Source organism: Thunnus thynnus, chromosome 15 (genome assembly GCF_963924715.1).
Source record: "Thunnus thynnus chromosome 15, fThuThy2.1, whole genome shotgun sequence".
NCBI lineage: Eukaryota > Metazoa > Chordata > Actinopteri > Scombriformes > Scombridae > Thunnus > Thunnus thynnus.
In genome coordinates this window covers 15,632,946-15,655,882 of record NC_089531.1, presented here as the reverse complement: position 1 = coordinate 15,655,882, position 22,937 = coordinate 15,632,946, and the positions used below count along the sequence as shown (strand labels likewise).

The following is a 22,937-nucleotide window of genomic DNA, read 5'->3' as shown; positions in this document are numbered from 1 at the left end:
GCCAAAAACTATTGAAAAAATATTAAAAGGATGAGAAAGAGAGAGAAAAAAAGACAAAATACTAGATAGCACACACTAACAGACATTCATACACAAAGTAATTAAATAAAATGAAAATGACTAATTATTAGTGGGCAGATTACAAAGATAAGCCATAAGGATAACATTGCAGAGATAACTACAAGCCTTTAACAGCTCTCTTAAATTATGCAGGTGCTAAGTTTCAAATACGAGATGGTGTTCCATACCACTGAACCTCCGTAAATTAAACCAAACTGTGATTGAGATGTTCAACAGATAGGAGGACTGAGATTCTAGTTATTTCAAGTGGAATAATTGCGGAATTGATGATTGTAGGAATACTGTTCACAAAAATTTGAGGAAAGGCTCCTGTTTAAAGAACTGTATACAAATAAAGTGATCTGAGGTTGGTTGACTTGATGCTTGACTGGACAAACAATGGTTGAGATGAATGAGTTTGATGTACACAGTTGATGATTCTTAATGCTCGTTTCCGAAGATGAAAAATACGGACAAGTTTAGTGGTATGAGTACTCGTCCATTACAGTTACATTAATACATATATACACATACATACATACATGAATAAAGCTACTGTCATACATAATTAACAGGCTTCTTTTGACACATTCAGTATTCTTTTCTTCCTGATGCTAAGCCATTGTGCCATTAGCTCTTTGTTGTTGTTTTAACTGCATACTTTTCTAATGCAGCTGGCTTGCTACACTAGCAGAGTGAAGGCTCTGTGAATATGGCTTGTGCTCACATCTACCCTGTGCCCTTATCCCTTTTTTAGGTTCATATTGTAAGTAATAATATAGATTTAACTCACAATTACATGTAGTTGTTTTCTTCACAAAATTCAATGAGATGCTGAGACATATATCAAAAGAAAAGTTTTCTTACACTTCTTAAAATCAAGAGAGCCTCGCAACCCCTGTGAGGCTTTGCTAACCCGTAATGGGAGTCGGAACCCCTAGGTTGGGAACCAATACACTCCAGCAAAATACTACACTTGTGAACATGTTTTTGAGACAGAAATGTTTAATAAATCATCAGAGGTAATTATTTAATAATAAGAATAATAGCACTTGTTAACTTGCAGTAATTTTTGAGTGCATGGTTTGTGGTGATATTGCACGAGATTGCATAATACTGAAATATTTATTTTGTATCCACCCCAATTTAAATATGGAACAAACAAAAAGCTCTTGTATTGAACTGCTGATGTCAAACATCAGTTTTTTTTTTTCTGTTTTAAAAATGTTTAGTCTCTTGATTTTTTTTAGCTTGTTACATAAACTTAAGATGCCAAATCTACAACGTCAAAATTTAAACTGCTTCATCTAGATCTTAAAGAGTCTAGAGAATGTAAACAATTCGCCTAAAATATAAGCTATAAAAGTCTGGTTTCTACAGTGTATCATCTACATCAAAGTTCACAGTTTTCTATGTATCATCTCTGAACATTTCTGGCCAAGTTTGTTTTTACAGAAATTAAACAACTTCAAACATTTTTCTCATCATCAAAACTCATCTGACCCAATTACTGAAGTTATAGAACTTTTTTTTTTTTTTTTTTTTAACTAGATGATCATCACTGAAACACCACTTACAGTGTGTTGGAGCAACTCATCTAACAAAGAACACTGAACCTGACAGCCACTGCTATCACACAGTTAAAGCCTAATCATGCAATAAATGGTTAGTGAAAGCCTAGCAGGCCCGGCCAGGGATTAGCTCTTCAAGGCATGAGGAGTGCTATTAAAAAAATCCCAATTCAACATGAGGAAACCAGTGCATGAACAGTGGATAGATGAAAGTATGTCAACATAATTAGACGCTAAAATATTCTTCTTTGACAGCAGTAAATAAACAAATATGGTCAAATTATTAAGATATGTTTTCTTCTGATATTGGTTATAGTTGTTTTGGTGTGTGCTAGCCCCTTACATCATTAATAAAAGACTCCAGTCATAAGTTTATTGTACTATAAAGTATAATAAAGTATAGAACAGTAAAAGGATTCTGTACTGTTTTTTAAAGAGTGTAATAGTGAGTATATGTAGGTTTGTGTATCTTGTTTTACATGTTTCTGTGCTACTTCTGGTGAGAGTTGCACATATTTGAATGAACTGTTTGTATGTTTTTTGTTGAAAATAGCTTAAAAAGGAGATTTTACTAACTTCCCACTCTGCCTATAGTGCATGAACGTTGCTGAAAAGTACACGTTGCTGCACAGTTTTACATTCAGATGGTGGTTAAAAACAGCTTCAACCAGATTATTGATAGTTCTGCACATAGACAAATATTTTAACCAATTTCAGTTCAAGCTTAATCAGTGATACAGTATTTAGAGTGAATCTGATCATTACAATGCCTGCATTGCGACACAGTGCATCTGAAAATTAATGACGCAGCAGTAATGAATTCTCTCCACTGAAATTACTGAAAACTGTGAAGGGTGGCGAAGCGGAGTGTAAATCAACACATTAACTGTGATTCAGGCGCAACAGCCCAGCTAGCGACACTGACCTGCTCAGGTCCTGATTCCGTTTTCAGCAGCTCCTCCTTTAATTTTTGGATCTCTGCGTTCCTCTCCTCCAGCTCCCTCTCCAGTTGCTCCCTCTCCACCTCCTTCAGCCAGGCGCCTGTGGTGTGAGAAACTCTGGGAGCCCGTTCCTCGTTCTCCCTCTCCTCCACCTCCTCTTCGTCTGACTGGGTCTGCATGGAGGTGTTCGTTTGGCCGACACGCTTGTTGAGTCGGGCCAGCTCAGTCTGCTGCGCAAACTCCACTGACATCTGAACGATGGCCTGTCAGAAAATACGAATCCAAACAAAGTGTCATATGACTTGATAAGACATAGAGACAAAGAGTGTTATGGGCAATTTAGGAGTCAAACTTTAAAGAATAACTCTTGTCATTGTGTTTCTCCATTCAGATTTTTTAAAATATGGATAAATTGATCTACTGTAACCTTAAAACTAGACACAAGAGTTGTATGAAAACACAATTAAATGGCCACCTACCTTGGCAACTTCCTCCTCCACTCTCTCCCAGTGTTGTTTCTCTTCCAGCACGAACTGCCCAGCAAGGTTGGAGCTGTCAAAAGAGCTTCCTCTTTTCCTCTCCTGCTCTTTTTCTTCTCTCAGTCTCCTCAGCTCGCTACTGTGCTGCTCTTTCAGAGCAGCTACTTCTTGGACATACTTGTGGTAGAGGGCTTTCCTCAGTACCTGCAGCTGTGCTGTCAGGCCTGCAGAACTGGCAGGCCAGCGCAACTCAACACCTCCCTCTGACAATTCCTCCACACCAAGGTCCTGCTCAGAGAGAAGAGTGTAGAAATAAGGAGGAGATGGTTAGACAGAAAAGCTACAAGTAATGCTGCACATTAAAAGTGATGTACAAGATAACAGTGTCTTAAAATGAGGCAGACAACAAGAAAATGTTCCCCAAGACTGTTCCTGAAATAAACAGGTCCTCTTTACTTTAGCTAAACCCCGCCCAATCTTTAGCCACTGATAAATACACCATTTTGTTCTCCACTACCCTCCCAGGGATGATAGAGCGATAAAGAGTTGTCTTGCATTACATTACAGCTACATTTTCCCCTGACACACTACCACTCTTGTCTTGTGATGAATCCCTGACTTGTCTATTTTACAGTCATTCAGCTTCTTCAGTACCACTCGCCTCAAGCTCAATATTTCCAAACCAAACATACAACATCTGAAAGTGTATCATGCCCAGTTCTTTTCGGTTTCTCTCCGGTTGTTCCTCCTGTGCTTCTGTCAATCTTCTCCTCTCTTATCTTCCTCTCTATCTCTGCATGAGGATGTAAGAGCCACGAGCGAGCACGAGCTGTGGTAGTTTTGAGGTTGGACTGAGCGTGAATGACAAAACTGAGACAGGATGGAAAGTTGGGAGTGATGTGAGTGAGGGATGGCTCAAATGGAGTGCAGTTCATTCACGCAAGACAGAATCCTCCTTTCATGCAGCCACCATGACCAGAGAACGTCCGCTTGGTTCAGGAGTAACACGCTATAAAGGCGGGTTATGTAACGTCCAACCCTTTTAATCATTAGATATAAGACCATTCATACTGCTGCTTCTGGGGCAAAGCTGGGGATTTAGGCCATGTTTTAGCCTTAAGGCTGCAACCGCCTCCCTCCTATCCACCCTCACTGCCATAGCGTCTTAATGCATGTGCACATTTCAGCCCGTAGTAAGATGTGATGCATGTGACACGGAAGATTTAGATGAGGGCAAAATGCAGCAGCCAAACCTTTAGTTGCTCTCTGAGCTCCTCATTCTTCTCTGAGCTGGACTCTTGAACACCAGCCAGGCTGAAAAAAGAAACAATGCAATGTCAAAATTAATTGTCCTAAAATCCTGAATAGGAGATTTCTTTTCCAAAATTATTTACCTGGTTGCTCTAAGTGTTTTATTGCTATTTCACAGGTAAGTACAGTGTCAGTGTAAATAGTTAAAATGTACACATAAGGATCAGAAAGCAGGTTACTGTCTGAAATACTGGTAAAGCTGCACCTATTAGTTGATTAATCGATCAACGGAAAATTAAACATCCACTATTTCAATAATCGATTCATTGTTTTAAGTGATTTTTTAAAGAATGAATGCTACAATTCTCTGGTTCCAGCTTCATATTTTCTGGTTTCTTTAGTCCTCTATGATAGTAAACTAAATATCTTTGGATAGTAGACTGTTGGTCTGGACAAAACAAGACATCTTAGATTGCATCTTGGGCTTTGGGAAACCGTAATCGACATTTTTTTTACCATTTTCTGACATTTTTTAGACCAAAGACATTGATTAATAGAGAAAATAATAATCATTATTCATCAACAATGAAAAATAATCAGTAGTTGCAGCCCTACATACTAGATTGCCATTAACAACAAATTCTACAGCAATATGATGGAGATTATCCTATGTACTTTCAAATCAATCAAGTAAAAAACTCAAGACTTGCTAAGCTAACATGCTTTCTAGTTGCAAGAATACAAGTATGACCCTGGCCTTACAGTATATACATTTTTCAAATGAACCTGATAAAACACTTGAGCTAGTTGATTTTTGCCATAATCACAAAAAAATGTATAAATGTAACCATTTGCCACTAATGAGGCACATAAGACACATCACATGACAGCAGATAAAAATTTAGGACTAAAATACAATTTAAAACTAATATGAACAACACAAACTGAAGTGATAATAAAAGCAAAGACACTGCCCTTCAAAATATATGGTCATTAGTCTTGAAAAGTACAGTAGTAATAATATTTACCAAATCAAACAGTGGAGGGCAGTAGCATCTCAGTTTTCAGTAAACTGAATGTAGGAATATTACTACTGTGATTCTCTTGAGCCACAAGGAAGAACTCACTTAGAATAATATAGTTTGGATAGGATATATTTTTATATGTGTGCATAAACAGTCAGTATGTCAGAAATATAGGTGGTCTCCTCAAACATTCCTCAATATAGTAACTGTTAAAACTCCTGTACAGGCTCACATTTTATTCTGTGTCATCTGCCATTCAGGCGTAGCATTATATGTGGGTGATACAGAAGATCATGTGCACCTCTAACACTTGAACAAATACCTAATACATTTCAGTGTGGGCCTGAATTTTTTTCAGAAAACTCTTTTCAATGTAACAAATTGAGTGAGTAATGCCTACAAGGTCACATTGATCTTGTTTCCTACACAGCACTTCAGTGATCACCTCTCTCAGGAAGCCATCTGGAATGGCTGAAAATGTACTTTGATAGGTTAGTGGGCTAACAAAAGGCATGAATAATGCTTTCAACAACATAGTGAATATTTCATTAGTTGAGGTTTTGTTGTCAACTGAACTGGTTCAGGTTGCTTCCATGTGCAACACAAAATGTGCAGAACAGCTTCTATTAGGAGTTAGCTGTAAGGCATCATGTCAGACTTTTCTTTAGACTTTCTTTCTTCAGACTCATTTATTATATCAATCCATCAAAATTCAACTATCAAAATGAGTTCCTCTGATGAAAAGTGTACTTTGTATGGGAGAGAGTTATGCCACCTGACCAATGAGAGGCTGCATGAATCCATTAATGGTGCTATTTAAATGTTAAACACCCAGTACTGCCTTTGATTTACTGTATATCATAATATACTTGTTCCAAACCGCTATCAAGTCTGAGATAAGCTAATAGATTTTTGTTTACTTACAACTTCAGAAACTGATGGTGTCACATTTGCCTCAGCAACCTCCCCTGACAATCCCTCCACATCCCATTCTGTGTCTAACTAACCTGTTGTCACTTCCCCAGCGGCTCTCTCCCTCTCTCTCCCTGCAGGTGTTCTGGAGTCAGAGCAGAGCCACACCAGCTGCACCTCCACCATCACCATAATCAAGCCCTCTAGAAATACCCAGCTCTTGTTGTTGCCTGTTATCATTAGGCTGATGCTGTTTCTCCTCTCCCCTGCAGTTCTGCCTGCTCTGACTCTGGTCCGTGTCTCCTGTCCCTCGTTGTGTCAGCCCTGCTTCCCTGCCCTGGAACCCTGCTCTTCTCAGCTACCTTAGATCCCACTCCAGACCTTCTTACCTCAGCCCCTAACTCCCCTTGCCCCAGCCTCAGTTCCTGGTTTCCAGCCACCCACTCAAGCCTCAGCGCTGGTTTTCAGCTGTCAGCCCAAGCTTTCCCTGGCCTGCACCCAATCTTCCCTGTGCCCTTCAATCTTATTTACCTTATTCCTGTCTCCTCTTCTGAGTCTACAATTGGGCTCACCTGTTCAGCCCCGCACAACAGATGGCTATTGTGGAGCACATTTTAAGAGCCCCTAAAAAATTTTCTGAGTTCAGCAAACTCAACTGTGAACTGAGTTGAGTTTAAAGCAGTTCGCTGCTATAAGTAACCTGTGTTTAACTTTCCTTTTATGAAAGTGTCTGTGTGAGGAGAGTTTGCTGTACATATGCATTTGCTTACATCTGAAAACATGAAAATATACTCCATATATGTAAAAATGAAGAATTAATAGTCATGTGTTTTCACAGTGTCATCACCTGTAGTGGGTCTGAGTGCCTGTGACCTCCTGCAGTCGCTGCTGCAGCATGAAGAGCTCGGTGGCGTATCGCTCCTCTGTCTCTGCAGTCTGCTGCTGGTAGTGGGCTCTGAGAAGCTCCATCTCTTGTCTGTGACTCTCCTCTAACTGCAGCTGCTTCTCCTGTGCCTCGGCCCTCAGCATCTGTAATTCCTTGGAAGGGGAGGTAGATGGTGCAGCGGCCCGCTCCTCTGGATCTAACCGATGGAGAGGTGAAATGTGAAATCCAATATGCAACTGGACAGATTAGAATCAATTACATTAAAGTTTAATGTTTCCTCTGGAGAAAATGGGTCACTGCAGTGGCAAATGACCATATTAATTGGTTGATAAATGCTAGATGAATAATGGCTGAAAAGCAGGGGCAGGGTCACTATTTTATATTTCTTTGTAGATGACCTACAGACATTTAATCACAAAACACACACTGGCAAAAGCTCAGGGTGTGTGGCCTATATCTGGCATGCCAGTAATCAGTGAGGTTTAACTGTGACCTCCAGTACACCTGGAAAATCCTTAAAGCCTACAGCTACAGAATACAGAGAACAGACAGAATATTCAATAAACCCAAATAAAAGATTAAACATCTTACCATCTTATTACACCGCTCTGTGTTTAGCTTCTGTGATGTGACATAAGTACTCGATCTATTTGCTTTTTATTTTATCTCAGCAAGGGGAAGCCGAGTTTAACTCTTTACCTTTGCTTGAGAGGCTTAAGTTGGCAACTTGCACACGCAGGTCAGAGATCTCCTTCTCACTGCTGCTCCTCAGTTCATCGAATGCCATCTGCAGCTCCATCATCTAATAAACCAACAGATTTGTTAGTGTGTTTCTGTTGGCACTGTAATCCTCTTTGTTCCTCTAACAAACTAAGTATCTATCTTTACCTTGTTCCCATCAGCTCTCAATAGAGCCTGGAGCTGTGACAGTCGATGATGTTCCTGCTCAATCCTCCCCTTCATCTGCTGAAGATCTCTGTAGAGCTCTACAGAGAGAATGCAACATGTTTTTTTAATTAAATTTGACTGATCTCAACGGAGTAAGTGGATGATTGTAAATGAGTATGTGTAAATGTGCTGCCAAGTTTGAATAAACAGAGATAGAAATTTAAGCACTTGTAAGTATGAAGTGAATTCAATATAGCCCACAATGTTACCTTCAACAGAAATGTGTGTTAAATTATTTGTAATACTTGTTTTAAACTGTAATTTAATTTCTTTATTAGATAAATTACCTCTGGCCTCCAGTACAGTGGAGGTGGCTTCACCAGTTTCTAGTCTTTCCATTGAAGTGGGCGGTCGTTCCTCCGCATCAACACACTCCAAGAACTCTTTACCAAACATCTTTCGAAAAGACTGAAGACAGAACAGAAACATAGTTACACTCTGTGGTACCTTGGCAATGCATATTAATAATCTACTAAACTACCCGCTACAACTTGTCTTTAATATTTACCTGAATGATCTCACTGCATTCTTCCGACACAGCTTGTAACATGTTCTGGTATCTGGAGATTTTTGGCTCATCTGTGAAAAATAAGCAGAAAGTTGGAGACAATTTACTGAAATGTTTAAAATGTTTCTCACAAACACAACTATAACCAACAAAGGGCATAAATAACACTGGATACGTCATCCAACCAGAAACCTGTCCTGTTTTGATTTGTCAAGAATGATAAATCAAGTCACAGATGCACACAAAGGCAACAAACTACACATCAGCTCACCCTGGTCACAGTGATCTTTCACATTCTGCAGTTTCAGCTCCAGAGTGTGTGCGCGGGCGTCCATCTCCTCATGCAGCAGCTCCAGCTGGGCGGCGTGGATCTGAGACATGCTGATGCGCTGCGCCTCCATCCGCAGCCTGCACTCACCCTTGACACAGGAAGAAGTTTTCATCCCATTAAAACGGGTGGAATAATCCACACAGGAATATGCCTTTCCATTTATATAATCTGATTTCACATAGTCATGTTTGTCTTAATATTCCCAAAAATGGTCGACATGAAAACAGTAAATGACACTGATTAAAAAAAGAAAATGCTGCTGAGCCTGATAAAAAAAGGTGTACAAAGTATTATATACATGTCAATTATAAATTATCACTAATTACATTATGCAGCATGCATAACTACCATGCAGCATGGTAAATCCATTTGCTAATCAGGGGAGATAAATGATTAAATAACATAATTCCACCAATCCTATTTCTATGACAGTATTGGCACAAGCCATCTGTGTTCAGGAAAAGAGGTCTGCTATTATCACTTCTGTCACAGAGAACAAAAGGCAAGGAGAGGCCGCTTTCTCTCTTGCATTATGCATTAGTATAAATTCGTTAAGGTTACACAATTATGAAATTGCAATTCCGTCACCTTTGATGTCAGATGGTTTTAAGTGCACTCTACATTTTAATTAGGCCGTATTTAAAAGGTTTTGTTATGATACATCCGCAGTACATCCAACAAAGGAACTGCAGAGAGTCCTTTCAAACATGCAACCAATCAGATGTTTCTGCTTAAAACATGCAGATAAGGGACGATAAGTGACTAACAAACAGATGGCGGCTGTGTTATGATGTGCCGATGCCACACGCACACCAACAACAAAAGCAGAAATACTTCTATTATGAAAATGATACAGGTTTACTAAGAAACTGACTGTTTCAGCACTAAACTTACGCCACATTTACTGTATTTCATCTGTAAGAGCATCTATTTATTGATCTTTATACTGTATGATGTATCAAAGCAACAACTGACACTTTAAACCAAAGGGCAGGATGTGAGCTTAAGTGACATTTACATGCTCAGTAGTCGCTCCCTCTTCTTCTGCTCCCTCACACACGACAGGCTTTGTTTGGTGGCTCGTCCCATGTCTGCTCACCTGATAAACAAGCAGAAGAAAACAATATACTTTTTATGATTGTCTAAAATATTACCCCAGTACAAATGCAGACAAGTAAGACATTGATGGACAGAAAGACAAGATGCAGCATTATGGATCACTTCCTGAGAGGGAACAGAGAGCAATTGCATAGTAAAAGCAACTTCTTAGTTAAAATATCCACTATAATTCACAGTGAAATGACTGAGCATCACCTATTTTGCCTTTATTTGAATTCTAGTTCTTTCTTTAATGTGTTGTTTATTATCTTTGTTAAAAGTATGCCATTATGTACTATATGTTTGTCTATACACAGAACCTCATTTTTCATGTGCACAAATGTACAGATTTAAACAAAGATCAATAATATATATAATAAAACATGTTTTCCAGTGCCAAGTACTGTGTGAGGTTATTTAGTATCATAACTAAATTTTGCAACCATTTTAAAATACTTTGACATTGCAGGTGTGTTGTTGGACAGATAAATCATGTATTGAAAATGTGATTCTGGACCACATCTGGTGTTCCAACCCAGGAGGTGGAAAAACAACATGAAACACAGACATGAAATGGCAGACAGACGCTGTACACTCTCTTTTGCCTTGTGTAATTGAGACACAGCCTGAAGTGACACAGACACAGAAGTGACTGGGGTAAAATGGTGTCTCACCTCAAACCCTTTACTCCCTGCAGGATGGAAAGAAACTAGAATGTACACATTTCTACACAACGGCAACGATTCATAACTATCAGCAGACTGGGTGATTGTTTTTTAAAAAAATATATTTTTCAGTCCTTTTCAAAACCAACATCGAATTCAGTTTGAGGATGAGCAGCATCAAATAAAAGCAGACTATAAATATTGTATAAATCCCCTTTAAAAGTAGAAATGAGCAGAATATTGATGGAGTCTTCACACATCACTGTTATATGCAGGCTGCACTGTGTAGGAATGTTGTCTTTTACATTATTTTTCCCACAATAAGCACACTCAATGTCGTTGAATGGTCAGCACAAACGTAAAAACGAATGTCTATATCTTTGAACACAACAGTCCGACTGTGCTGCTACCTTAGAGAGCAAGCCTGCAGACACTCGACAATCGGCAATCATGAGTGTTAGTCACTGGAGAGAAAACATTTCAATGCTGAAATGCCTCCGTTATATTCTCTTCAATATTAAAATCTGATCTAGCTATGAATGTAGTCCATGTATTGTTGATAAAGCTGATAACAATATTAAACATCACAGCATTAGTTGTCAAAATGATATACTTGAAGCATACAATTTCAACTGCGCTTTCTTTTGACATGCACGGTTTTTGAAAAGCCCTTTAATCATTGAATCAAACATGCAATTTGATCAGACTTTTAAAAAAAAAGGCAGAGAAAAGGCAGCGGAGCTATTTTACAAGAAAGTGGTGCAGTAGATGCATGTGAGTTCTTACCTGCTTGTTGACGTGGTCTCTCGCTCCGTCTCCCTGGTACCCGTCAGCAGAGTCCTCCTTACTGCCCCTCTCTTGTGAACATGACATAACCTGTCTCTCCATCTGAGGCTGCATCTCCTGCTCTGCGGCACTTGTAGCTCTCTCTTCCTCCACCGCTGCCTCCTCTTCCTCCTCCCTTTGTTTTTCTTCTCTGCTGTCTGAGAGAGCAGTGCCCAGTTTGCGCTCCTGCTTCGACCTCTGCCGTCTCTTGCGCCTGCTTGACCCTGAGGCTGTGGACTTTTGCGGGGAGGATTGTCCTTCAACAGGTACCTCCCCCAAGGACTGGACAGCTGCTGCTGGAGATGGAGTCGGTGAAAGCTTCTGGAGCTCCACGGTCTGCCGGATGCTGTCTCTCTCGGCTTCGGCTGCCTGTAAGAGGGACTGAAGAGCCTCTATTTCCCTTTGCAGAGATTGAATCTGAAGGTGATGATCTTCAAAAGAAAGAACTGAAGCAACTGGCTCAACAGCTTGCTCCTCTTGCTCGAGCTTAGCTTTTCTCTGGGCATCCTGCCCTCTCGTCTGCTTTCTTATAATCTCTTGCTTCTTTTTCAGTTCTTTCCCGAGGCTTTCATTCTGGGCGATGACCTTGGCATTTTCTTGTCTCACTTTCATCAGGTCTTCTTCCAGCTGTCCCACTTTGCTCTCTGTAGACCTCAGTTGCTCTGTAACTTCGGAAAGCCTCCCGGCCAGGCTTTCCTTCTCACTCAACGTAACATTAAGCTTCTCCATTAGCTCAGTAGTATCTTTTTCTATCACAGCTTTACTATCTGTGTGCATTTCCTCCATTTTGATATCCTTGCTGCTCTCCTCCACCTCCCGAATCTGTGACTGAAGGCTGGCAATTTTCGCCTCAAATTCAAGTGTCTCCTTCAACGTCCTCTCCTCTAACTGTGTCTTTGCCTCAATGAGACATGTGTATTCCTCTTTCAGCTCCTGATAATTTACTTCGAAATTCTTTTCAGCAAAAGAGAAAGTATTCCTCTGCTTTTCAATTTCCTCGCTAAGCTCAGCTACTTGTTGCTGTATTTGATTGTTCTCTGCTGTGAGTGTCTCAATTTTTATAATTTTTGAGTCCAACTCCTCTTTCAAAGTGTTATTAGATTCTGTCAGTGTCTCCTTTTCCCGTTCCTCCTCTTTCCATTTTTTCTCCCAACTTTGTTCTTTCTCTTTTGCCTGATTTTCAAGCACCTCCGTCTTTTTTAGTAATGTCTGAATTTCGTTCTCCATTCTAACTCGTTCTTCTCCTCCTCTTCTCAGTTCCTCGAGCTCTACCTGAAGTTCCTGAAGCTGCTGGACGAGCTCATCCGCTTTGGAGCTGTTCAAAGCTAGCTTTAGATCTTCTTTCAGGCCAAGAATTTGGTGCAAAAGATCATCTCGCTCTGTGGCAAAACTTGCCTTCTCTCTTTGTAACAAGTGCAGTTCTTCTTCGTAACGAATGCGCAGCTCATCCAAAGCTCTCTCATGTTTGATAGCAGCTTCATTGAGAAGGTTTTCTGTGTTTAGGAAACCCTCTCTCTGTAGTTCTTCTCTAAGATGGGTGAGCTCTTCCTCGTGGCTAAACAGAAGCTGAGTCCTCAGTCGTTCCAGCTCTGCTTCCTGCGACTCCGCCATGCGGTCAAGCACGGCATCCTTCTCCCTCTCCAGCATCTCCAACTTGATCTTGTAATTGGTTATTTCGGATTCGTGTTTCGTCTCTGCCTCTAGTGCAGCTTCCTGAGCAGCAGCCAGTTGGCACTTCAGACTGTCAGTGGTTTCCTGAAGGCGCTGCAGTTCACCTTGTTGGCTTTCCTGAGAGGTAAGACTGCGGGAGACCAGCTCCGCTTTTTCATTAGCAGAACGGAGATCTTGAAGAAGATCCTCAACCTTCACCTGCAGGTTGACCTTTTCTTGGGTGACTTGGGTTAGCTCATGTGTGGCTTTATTGTGCATTGCTTGGAATTGCTCTAATGTCTCTTGAAGCTCTCTAATTCTAGCATTGAGAGTGTCCACCTCAGCAGCACTATCAGTGGAGCTTTGTGCTTTTAGAAGCTCAAGTTCAGCACGATGTTGCTCAGTCATTTGCTCCACTTTCGCCGCATGACGCAAATTAAGCTCCTGCTTCATCTGGACTATTTGCTGGCCGTACATCTCATCCAGCTCTGCCCTGAGAACTTCAAGCTTCCTCTCAGTCTCTTGCTGCATTTTTTGGATGGTGTCACTCTCAGACAGGCTGCCCTTGTGATAGCGCTTCTGCAGGTCTTCTACTGTGCCCATGAGCTGCATGATTTCATTAGATGACATTCGCTCCTTTTGTTTGGAAGTTGCGAGTTCACCTTTGCAGCTTTCTAACTCTGTTCGCTCTTTCTCCAATTCTAATTTACAACTCTCCATTTCACTTTTACAGCTTTCCAACTCATCCAGGCATTTTTCAAGCTCGGATTCTTTTGCAGCCATTCGCTGCTGGAGGTCATGTAGGTGATTTTCAGTGGAGTCCAGCTCATCCTCAAGCTGGGTTATAGAGCAGTCGCGGTCTGAAACGCATCTTTCCAGCGCTACTATCCTCAGGTCTTTGTCATTTAACTGTTCTATAGTATTCTCATCTGTAGTCTTTCCCACATGAGCAAGTTCATCTCTGAGCAGTGTCAATGACCGCTCATGTTCTGTGATTATTGCAGTTTGCTCTGAAATTAACTGATTTTTCTCTTTCATTGTTTGTGCAAAAGATGCCTCCTTTTTTCTCAATTCTGTCAGGGACTGCTCCTGACTCAAAATAATCTTTTCATGTTCAGCAATCACGAGGTCCTTCTCGTTTATCCTTTGCATAAATGATTCCTCTGATCTTCTTCCAGACTGCAAAGACAAAACAAGTATTAGAAATACAGGAGCAACATTGAAAACTTGCTGTCTGACCACTTGAATGACACACAATATGTCTAAATTATATTTGTGACAATTTAGTATGAACACAGTAGGCAACTTCTCACCATCTCCATCTCACTGAGCTTGTGCTGGAGCTGGCTGATGTGCTCCAGCTGCTCACTGTTCCTCTCCTGGTTCTTTTTGACCTCAGTGTTCATTTCCTCCTGCAGCTGTTGGTACTGCATGAGCTGCTGCCTGGCTTGCAGAAGATCAGCTGCTGTGCTGCTGTGACTGGTGTTCCTTAACGTCTCGCCTGCCTGCAGCTGTAAATGTCAGATCAGCAGGTGGTAAAGTTACAGAAAAATTAAGGTAAAAAACAGCTCCTAATAATAATATGATACACAAATGAATAACATGAGGTAGTGGAAAACAATAATTATGTAAATAACATAAAGAGATCCCACCTGCTGGAACTGAATATGCAGTTTCTGACTTTGCTCTGTCAGCTCCAGGAATTCTTTCATGATCTCGTCTTTCTCTTCACGAGCCTGCTGAAGATTAGCTGTGAGCTGGGTGATGATGCCATCTCGCTGCTTTAGAGCAGCCTCAAAGTCCTGCAGCTATAAAAGTGAAATGTAGTTGAGTAAAATGATCTCATATACAGCTCAAGTATTAATGGCAAGATAGAACAGAGAACAGAGAGGTGGACAAGACAGCGCTTTCAAAAAGTAGTGAAGGAAACATACTTGCAAGGCTGAATATAGGTGTTTTAGAAGAGTAAATCCTTATAGTGGAGGAATAAAACAGTTCTCACTTTTATCACTTCAACCATTAACTAGTTGAGTCAATGTAAATAAAAATTTGGAGCAACAAGTCTATTCTCATGATGGGAAAATCCTTTTAAATGTATGACAATGTTGTGGCACCAGTAGTATTATACCCATTTATCAGCGACCAAATGAAAACAAACTGGAAGATACATTCATGTGCAAACGTGTCAGCCATCTATGGGCAAAAAAGGTTAAAATTACAGAAGAGAATCACTTATAATTGTAAATCTGATAACTTTGGCACAAGGAAGCTGCTCAACTCACACTAACAACATTTTCTCAATGCACTGGCAGAAATATATCCTTAATGAACACATGCTAAAACTCAGTAGGATCTATAATTCAGTAATTAAAACATTTACCTGCTGTACTCCTTCTGTGCCGAAAGCTGCTCTGATTTCCTCAAGCTCTCGACTTAGTTCCTCCACTGCCTGCGACTTTGCAGCTAGCGCATCCTCCATATCCTGCATCGTGCCTCCCTTTGTTACCTGTTGCAGAGGCTCCACCTCCTCCTAAGGAAGAAAATAAGAGCTAGTAAAGCATTTACAGGCTTCCGTTAAGGCAAACGAGGTGAGGTTTCACAAATTAGCTTAGAACTTAGTCACCACCCAAGAGCGACAGTAGTTAGTTACAAAAGCCAGGAGCCACATAAAGGAATGTAGTAAATATGTTAATGTTATTAATTGTTCCTGTTTAAAATGGATACTTGTTTAAAAGAGATAAATATTCCAAATTAGGTGACTGCTGTAGCCGAAACCAGCTTTAAAGATACTGGTCGAAATGCACTATAACCCAAGCAGCGAATAACCCAAAGGAGTTAGGAAAAGTCTGTCTGAGTTAGTTCTATAAGCAGAAATTTATTTAATTACCTGAAAGGTAATTAAAGTAATAATCTCAAAGATTTTCATTTAAATAAATGCCTGTTAACTCATCTATCACTGAGGTAACACAATGGTGATTGAGCCTGTGGCCCACTGATGAAAGCCCTTGCATTTGCAGTAATAAGAACTGGGTGTCAGTGGCGACAAAAATTTAAAAAAAAAAAAAAAATCACAAAAAATCACAAGTGGCGCACAGTTAGTGACGCATTTTCCATCACCCTGCAGTGGTTGGTCCCCCAGAGAGGGTAGGCGTAGCTAATACAACAGACTTGCTCTTCAAGTTTTTCTGGTCTCTTCTAGCATGATGTCACACAGACAACGCTGTTTGCATCTCTAGGAAGTGAGGTCAAAAAACACACCTGCAATTACCACTTATCACAATAGGTGCCACCAAAGAGAACAAAACAGAGATCTTCGAGATTGTTACTTAAAACTTGAGCTAATAATAAAAAGACAAACAGTGAGGTTGTAGATCTAGTTTAGCTACCTCTGTTAAAAACTGCAAAAGTGTTGTGAAAATGCATTTCCCCTTTCCTGGTTTTCTTGACATTTGAAGGTTGTTGATAATGAATTAGGTTGGATTTTTGTCAACTCTCACAGTAATTAAAGGGAAATCAGTGGGAAAAATGCCAACATTTGCTATTTCTTTTGTGCAAGATAATTAAGAATGCAATCCACAGTGTTTCTACAAGTTTCATTGTACTGTAACTTCAGCACAAGCAAAACATTGTTCTATATTCAACATTGTTCAAATATTGCTTTGTCAGGGTCGCTAGAGCGCGCGTTATGGTGTAGACACACTTTCTCAGAGCTCCCATCTGATACATCGAGATTCAAGCAATATAACATTTCTCTGCTGCTTTCACCTGCTAAAAAGTCGGGCATTACGTTCATTTTTCGTAGTACACTTATGGCTACCATTAGAGACCAGAAACAGCAGTCTAATGCCAAAAAAGCACCCTCTGCAAACCCAGCACGTGAGGCTAATGCTAGCGTTGGCATCGCAGGTAATGAGGATGCTCCAGAGCCGACCCCGCTGGTGGCCAAGGCAAACGCAGAGACATCCGTCATACTCGCGGCTATAAACGACATGAGTAAAAGGATGGAAGACCGGTTCAACAACCTGGAGGCGTCCTTACAAGCTACTCAGACCACCTTGACCGAACACGACTCTCGGATTTCGACTGTGGAGGCGGCCTGCAGTGACCATGACACTAACCCAGGCTAACCCAGCTAAAGCAACAATATCTGCAGTTAGATGCGAGTCACAGACTGCTCCAGGAGAAGATCACCGACCTTGAGGCACGCTCCAGACGCCAGAATATCAAAGTGGTGGGCCTGCCAGAGAGAGCTGAGGGTAAAAACCCTGTGGATTTTTTTGCCAATTTTCTGTTTGATTTGCTGGGTCCTGCTAACTTCCCCACACCAATAGAGGTTGATAGAGCACACAGACTGGGGCAGCCACCTGACGCCGGGGCACGTCCTCGTGTCATGATAGCCAGGATCCACAGCTTTCGCATGAAGGAGAAAATATTGCAGCTGGCACGGGAGAACTCCCCTCTGACCTACGATGGGAGATGGATTCCTCTACCCTGCACGGCTTTGAGTAACTAAAGGTACCGACATTGACATGATTTTCAACACTCTGGAGGATGCCGATCTCTTCCTACTAAACTACCGGGCTACTGAGGAGGGTTGATAACCCCGCACCGGACTATTTGATTTGCGCCGGCTTAAAGCTGGCAACAGATCGACTACTTTACCCTACGTGGCAGCTGCCCACTCTTTGGCAGTGACCTGCCGCGGTACAGACCTGCACCTGTAGGGTAATGTCAAGCACTGGACTGCTGTTATAAGTTATTTGTTCCTTCATCAAAAATCATCATATCACTGTCCATATGACATCATCTTCACTTCATGACACCTAGAGGCAAGGCTGAGGGTATCAACTTGGTCAGCCGGAACGTCCGCGGCTTTGCTTTGTCTCTTATCTGCCTTTGCCTCAAATCCACAAATACATTTTAAAAGATATGAGTTCTACTGCAAGTTTCATCTCACACAGAGGGAATGAAACCTTAAAGATAAATCTCATTTGAAAAATGTCTAATTTGAAACAATATTTAGTCCATAGATTAGTTTTAACTTGGTTAAGGCACTAATACTCATTATTAACATCACACATCTTACTGCAGTGGGAATCTCACTTTTCAACCACATATCTGATTTTTTTTCTCCATCTATCCCAGCTGTACTGATCAGTACCTCCCTGCTTTCTGTCTCCCCTGTTCGTACATCACCTTAGTGAATCCAAAGAGAACATCTCTTTGTGTAACACCCTGTCTTCTCTCCTCCGAGCACTTCACTGTCATCTCTATTCTTTTCCATCATTCACCACTCCCTCCCTTCATCCTCCTCCAGGCAGCTTTCATTTACACCTCTAAAATGTCACAATGCCCTGTTCAATCCTAAACTCCTCAGCCATTTGTGCTCTCAAACTGATCATTTATAAAGATAATAAGATTTTTTTTTTCTTTTACCTACAGCACAGTTTTCAAATCATTCCTAACATGGTATATAATCACATTTAAAATGAGACTACAGTATAGAACAGGCTTGGTTAGTGGGTTACGGGAAATCTTGCAGAAGACTTAAATGTTAAGCAAATAGAGAGTGAAGTCCAGCAGCCAGTGGGTTTGCTAGCAGAGCCAAAAGATCGGATCGGATTACTGTACCCAGATAAAATCCTTCGAAGACATCATAAGGTTCTCTGTCATCTCATGGCACCCATTTACCTGTTAATTAACAATGCTGTCAGTGAAACATTAAGATGTGGAAACGGTGATGGAAGAGCCCACATATGTTCAGAAGTCATCACTGGGTAGATTTGTGCTGTTACGTGAGTATGTGATTATTAAAGTGTTAAGATTTATTCCCAAGTACAAGTATTTTCAAATGTTGGTTTTGCTAGGACAAAGCTATGATATAATCTAAATCATCCTCTTACTGATGTGAGTAGACTTAAAGCGGTTTCATTTGATCACACAATAATTGTTTTTAATGTTATATTTAGTGTCACATCACTTCTCTTAAATTATAAACTACAGAAAATCATCAGGAAACATCATATGCTACTGAGGAGTCCCATTAGTCAACTGTTTTGCTTTTATTTGATGACTCACAGTCAGAGTGTGTGTGGTAGCCAGCAGAGACACTGTGTAAGAACAGGAACATAAAAACTTTATAATAATAAATAAATATAAAACTATAAACATAAACTTAAAATATTCACTTGTTATTTTCCTGAAAATTAGTGGCTGAGTTGGCAGGTGACATTTAGTGATTTATCCATCAAAGACAAATTTTATCGCCACATGAAAACTTTTATCACCAGTCAGTAGTATGACTCAGTGTCACTGAGATAAGCTGCCCCATTGACTGACTTCTGTGCTCTACTTATCTTCATTTCTTCTTTTGTCTCCTTTGCGGTCACTAATATGATTTTCAATGTAAACAACAGGAAAGTTATGCAAAACCCTAGCTTATAAATTAAATATAAATGAAAACTTTGACAAAAAGTGGAATTGTGTATAAGACAAGTAATCAGCCACATGAAAAATCTTCCCCAATCTACTAAAATTCCAAAAAACAGTCAGTCATTCCAGAGGCTTCATAATTAGGATTCTTCAGAACAGAAATGAAGTTGCAGATGTGGCCCTATAACTCAACCCTATCAGCAGAGATGAAACAAAGATGAATCAGTGTAAATTTGACATTGCAAACACAAAATTAAGAGTCTACAGCCACGTTAGTATCTCTGTCAGGCTGTACTTAGGCACGGTGGTGCTTAACGACAATGTCAGCATATTAATGTGCTCACAATGACAATGCTAATATACTGATGTTTGGTACGTGTTATGTTTACCATGTTCACCATCTTAGTTTAACGTGTTAGCATGCCAATGTGCGAATAAGCACGATGACAAAGTGCAGCTGAGACTGATGGGAATGTCATTTTTAGTTTTGCAGCTATTTACTCATAAACCAATTTACCAAACAAATAGCCATTTTGACCTGATGATGGCATTAGATGAAAAGTGAAGGGGTCACCAAAGTTGTCACAGTTCATCCTGGTGGGTCGGGGGGGCATGAATGTGTGTACATATTTTCATGGCAATCCATTCAATAATTTTCAAGACGTCTCACTCAAAACCACAAATGTTAAAGTGTTGGTGGTGCTACAGAAAAAGTCACGGGATCACCAACATCTTTAGGACTCATCGTCTATGCTCCACGGATATCTGTGCCAAATTTCATGGCAATACATCCCATAGTTAATGAGATATTTAAGTGTGCATGAAGGTAGTGGACCAGCCAACCGACAGACACTGCCATCTACAAAGCCACACCTCTTAGAGCTAATTTAGAGTTACCAAAAAGAACAGGAGAAGAAGAACAGAGAAAGGACAGAAAGTTCATCTGACAAAGTGATAAAACATTTTGAGAAAGGTCATCTTACCTCAGAGGAATAGTCTTCAGCAGTAGTGGACACTTCACTCTCAGGCTGCAATAGAGAGGAGTAAACGAGTTTCAATCTTGACCAATTATGTAGGAGTTTTTAACAGTAATGAGTGCAATGAAAAGTGGTCATAACAAAACGAAGATTCATTATTGTGATTACAGAATTCTTACAATAAAAAAACGATAATGCACACACTGAAATGTTATCTTGTTATCTTACGTGCTATTTCAGAAAGCACTCTGCATTCAAATATGGGTCTAACCTACTTCTGCCACACAGCTCCTTTCGCACTTCCACAGAGTAATAGCAGGCGTTATTGAAATCTATTTTCAGGTTAATTCTTAGGTCATTAATTGAAACTGTGTGGGGCCAGAAAGGGATAGAAATGGCAGGTTTTGCGTCAATAGATTGAACAGATCTTGAACATCAAGAGCAACGTGTGCAAACAAGCACGTTGGCCATGTACATGTACCACAAGTATGACATGTGAAGACTGTGTTCTTGCCTCATTGATAAGAGTAAAGTTTACTTGCAGCTGAGTCCAGCTTGAAAGCAGCAATGACTCAACACACTTAATGCATTTGTAATTACAAGCATATCCATGGTTCTTTCAGATGCCTGTGAAGAATGAAAAACTTTGATGTTGTTGCGTTTCCACAGCAACCCCACCCTGCTCACAGAAAGCACCGGAAAAAAAAAAGATGAGAAAAAAAAGATAGGAGGGAAATAAACCATTAAATTTTAAGTGGTCAAATAATTTATCTACGTAAATTATTTACAGATAGTGCACTGTATGGCTCAATCTCTTAAAAATCACGAGTTTCATTTGTAAGTGGTACATAACAGCTTCCATACAGGCGGCAGAAAAATACAATATGTCCCAGAGCCTTTTGTAACAGAGAGGATGTGGGTCACTCTCAAGGTAAAAAAAAAACTCGCCGTGCAACAAAACATTCATACATTCAATCAACCTTAAGGTCTGCTGGAAAGTGTTGCAAGGCCACAGGAATTGGTCACACCAGACCGACGCATCTCAACCTGTTTAAAGGCAATTGTCTGTTTCCATGGCAACTGGTAGTTTTGTGGGCACGTACTGCATCAAATGTACAGTGGGTTCATGGAAAGAGTGGCTGCACAGTGCCGATGAAAGAGGCTGAGAGGATTCAAATGATGGAGAAAAAAAATATGTGCGAGAGCTCTCGGGTTTTTGCATATATTTTAAACTGTTGTAAATTAGCTGATTTTACGCAGAACAATGTAAGAAGTAGAATATTTATTTATCAGAAACATCATTTGTTGAGACTAGTGAATGTTCAGGCTCCAACTTTTCTATTTATCTTGTAATATATAGGAATCCACAGCCAGTTTGTAAAGCTTAAAAAATCAAATTTCTTAGACTGGTAAGTCCATTTTTATATTACAATGAAGCCTTGCAAGGATTGTAGTTTTGTCAGTGAATGTGAAATCCATTCAGCAAATGCATCAACATGGATCTTTGTCATCCATGTGTTGTTGGGTTTCAAATAGTGTGCAAGATGAAGTTATTATCTGCCAGTGATGTATCATGTAAAAGGAGGAATAAGCAGCTTAAAGTGTGACAAAACCCCCAGCACATCCAAAAACTTCAGTTTGCAATTTACACTCAAAAAAATTCTTCTTATCTTCCATTTTACTTTATTGTGTTTTGTTCAACACCATAGCATTAAGTCTGTAAGTCTCAAAGAGTATTAGAGGCATTTTGAAAAGTCCAAACTCTACTCTCGGGATACAAAGTCAAAGATAAATTTCCTTTCAACAAGTAGAAAGGGTCTCTGTATATACATTTTTTTTTGTAATGTGCTTCTTGGTCTGATTATAAGGATCCATCATATCCTGAGAATTTTCTATGAAGGTTCCTTGAAAAAAACTGAAAGAGATTTATAGGGAAAATAGGCTAAGAACAGCTCCATTTAAACCCAAGAAATTATGAATTCATTATCAATTTATTATTGAAAACTTTATTCATCATATATGCTGAAGAGTATGCTTGCTTGTAGACAAAGTTTATAAATAAAATTTCTCAGAAATTAGTATTTTTTATAATAGAGGTTTTCATTCAATTGTGAGAATCAGTGATGCAATACAAGTGAAGCTACAATTATCCATCTCTGACTGGACTATTTTCATTTATTAAAACACTTAATTTTAATATTCTGAAGGAACTGAGGCAATAAATATTTTTTTTATTTCATTATTACCTGCTGGAAGCACTCTTCGGTGCTCCCAGTGGTTGTCATGACAGCTAAAGCAGGTTCATTCAGCTCCAGGAAGAATCAGGAGAGGGCAATGACCATTTTTAATAAGGATCTGTGATTATGAATTCATATTAA

At 40.0% G+C, this 22,937-nt stretch overlaps 1 protein-coding gene across 5 annotated transcripts in view; it reads right to left on the bottom strand.

Moving 5' to 3' along the window:
• The window catches only part of akap9 (A kinase (PRKA) anchor protein 9), a 70,751-nt gene that overhangs the window by 35,129 nt on the left and 12,685 nt on the right, over positions 1 to 22,937 (bottom strand). For 4 of the 5 annotated variants that reach the window (XM_067612849.1, XM_067612850.1, XM_067612853.1 and 1 more), the window contains exons 3-18: positions 20,566 to 20,610; positions 18,782 to 18,841; positions 15,531 to 15,680; positions 14,803 to 14,958; positions 14,464 to 14,661; positions 11,462 to 14,329; positions 9,931 to 10,011; positions 8,853 to 9,000; positions 8,582 to 8,652; positions 8,361 to 8,481; positions 8,014 to 8,111; positions 7,825 to 7,927; positions 7,087 to 7,321; positions 4,305 to 4,365; positions 3,052 to 3,339; positions 2,557 to 2,835 (exon numbers count right to left, since the gene is read on the bottom strand). In XM_067612849.1, coding sequence (XP_067468950.1) covers positions 2,557 to 2,835; positions 3,052 to 3,339; positions 4,305 to 4,365; positions 7,087 to 7,321; positions 7,825 to 7,927; positions 8,014 to 8,111; positions 8,361 to 8,481; positions 8,582 to 8,652; positions 8,853 to 9,000; positions 9,931 to 10,011; positions 11,462 to 14,329; positions 14,464 to 14,661; positions 14,803 to 14,958; positions 15,531 to 15,680; positions 18,782 to 18,841; positions 20,566 to 20,610 — 4,962 coding nt within the window. The remainder of the gene's footprint in view (positions 1 to 2,556; positions 2,836 to 3,051; positions 3,340 to 4,304; positions 4,366 to 7,086; positions 7,322 to 7,824; positions 7,928 to 8,013; positions 8,112 to 8,360; positions 8,482 to 8,581; positions 8,653 to 8,852; positions 9,001 to 9,930; positions 10,012 to 11,461; positions 14,330 to 14,463; positions 14,662 to 14,802; positions 14,959 to 15,530; positions 15,681 to 18,781; positions 18,842 to 20,565; positions 20,611 to 22,937) is intronic. The other variant, XM_067612852.1, reaches the window with a different exon arrangement.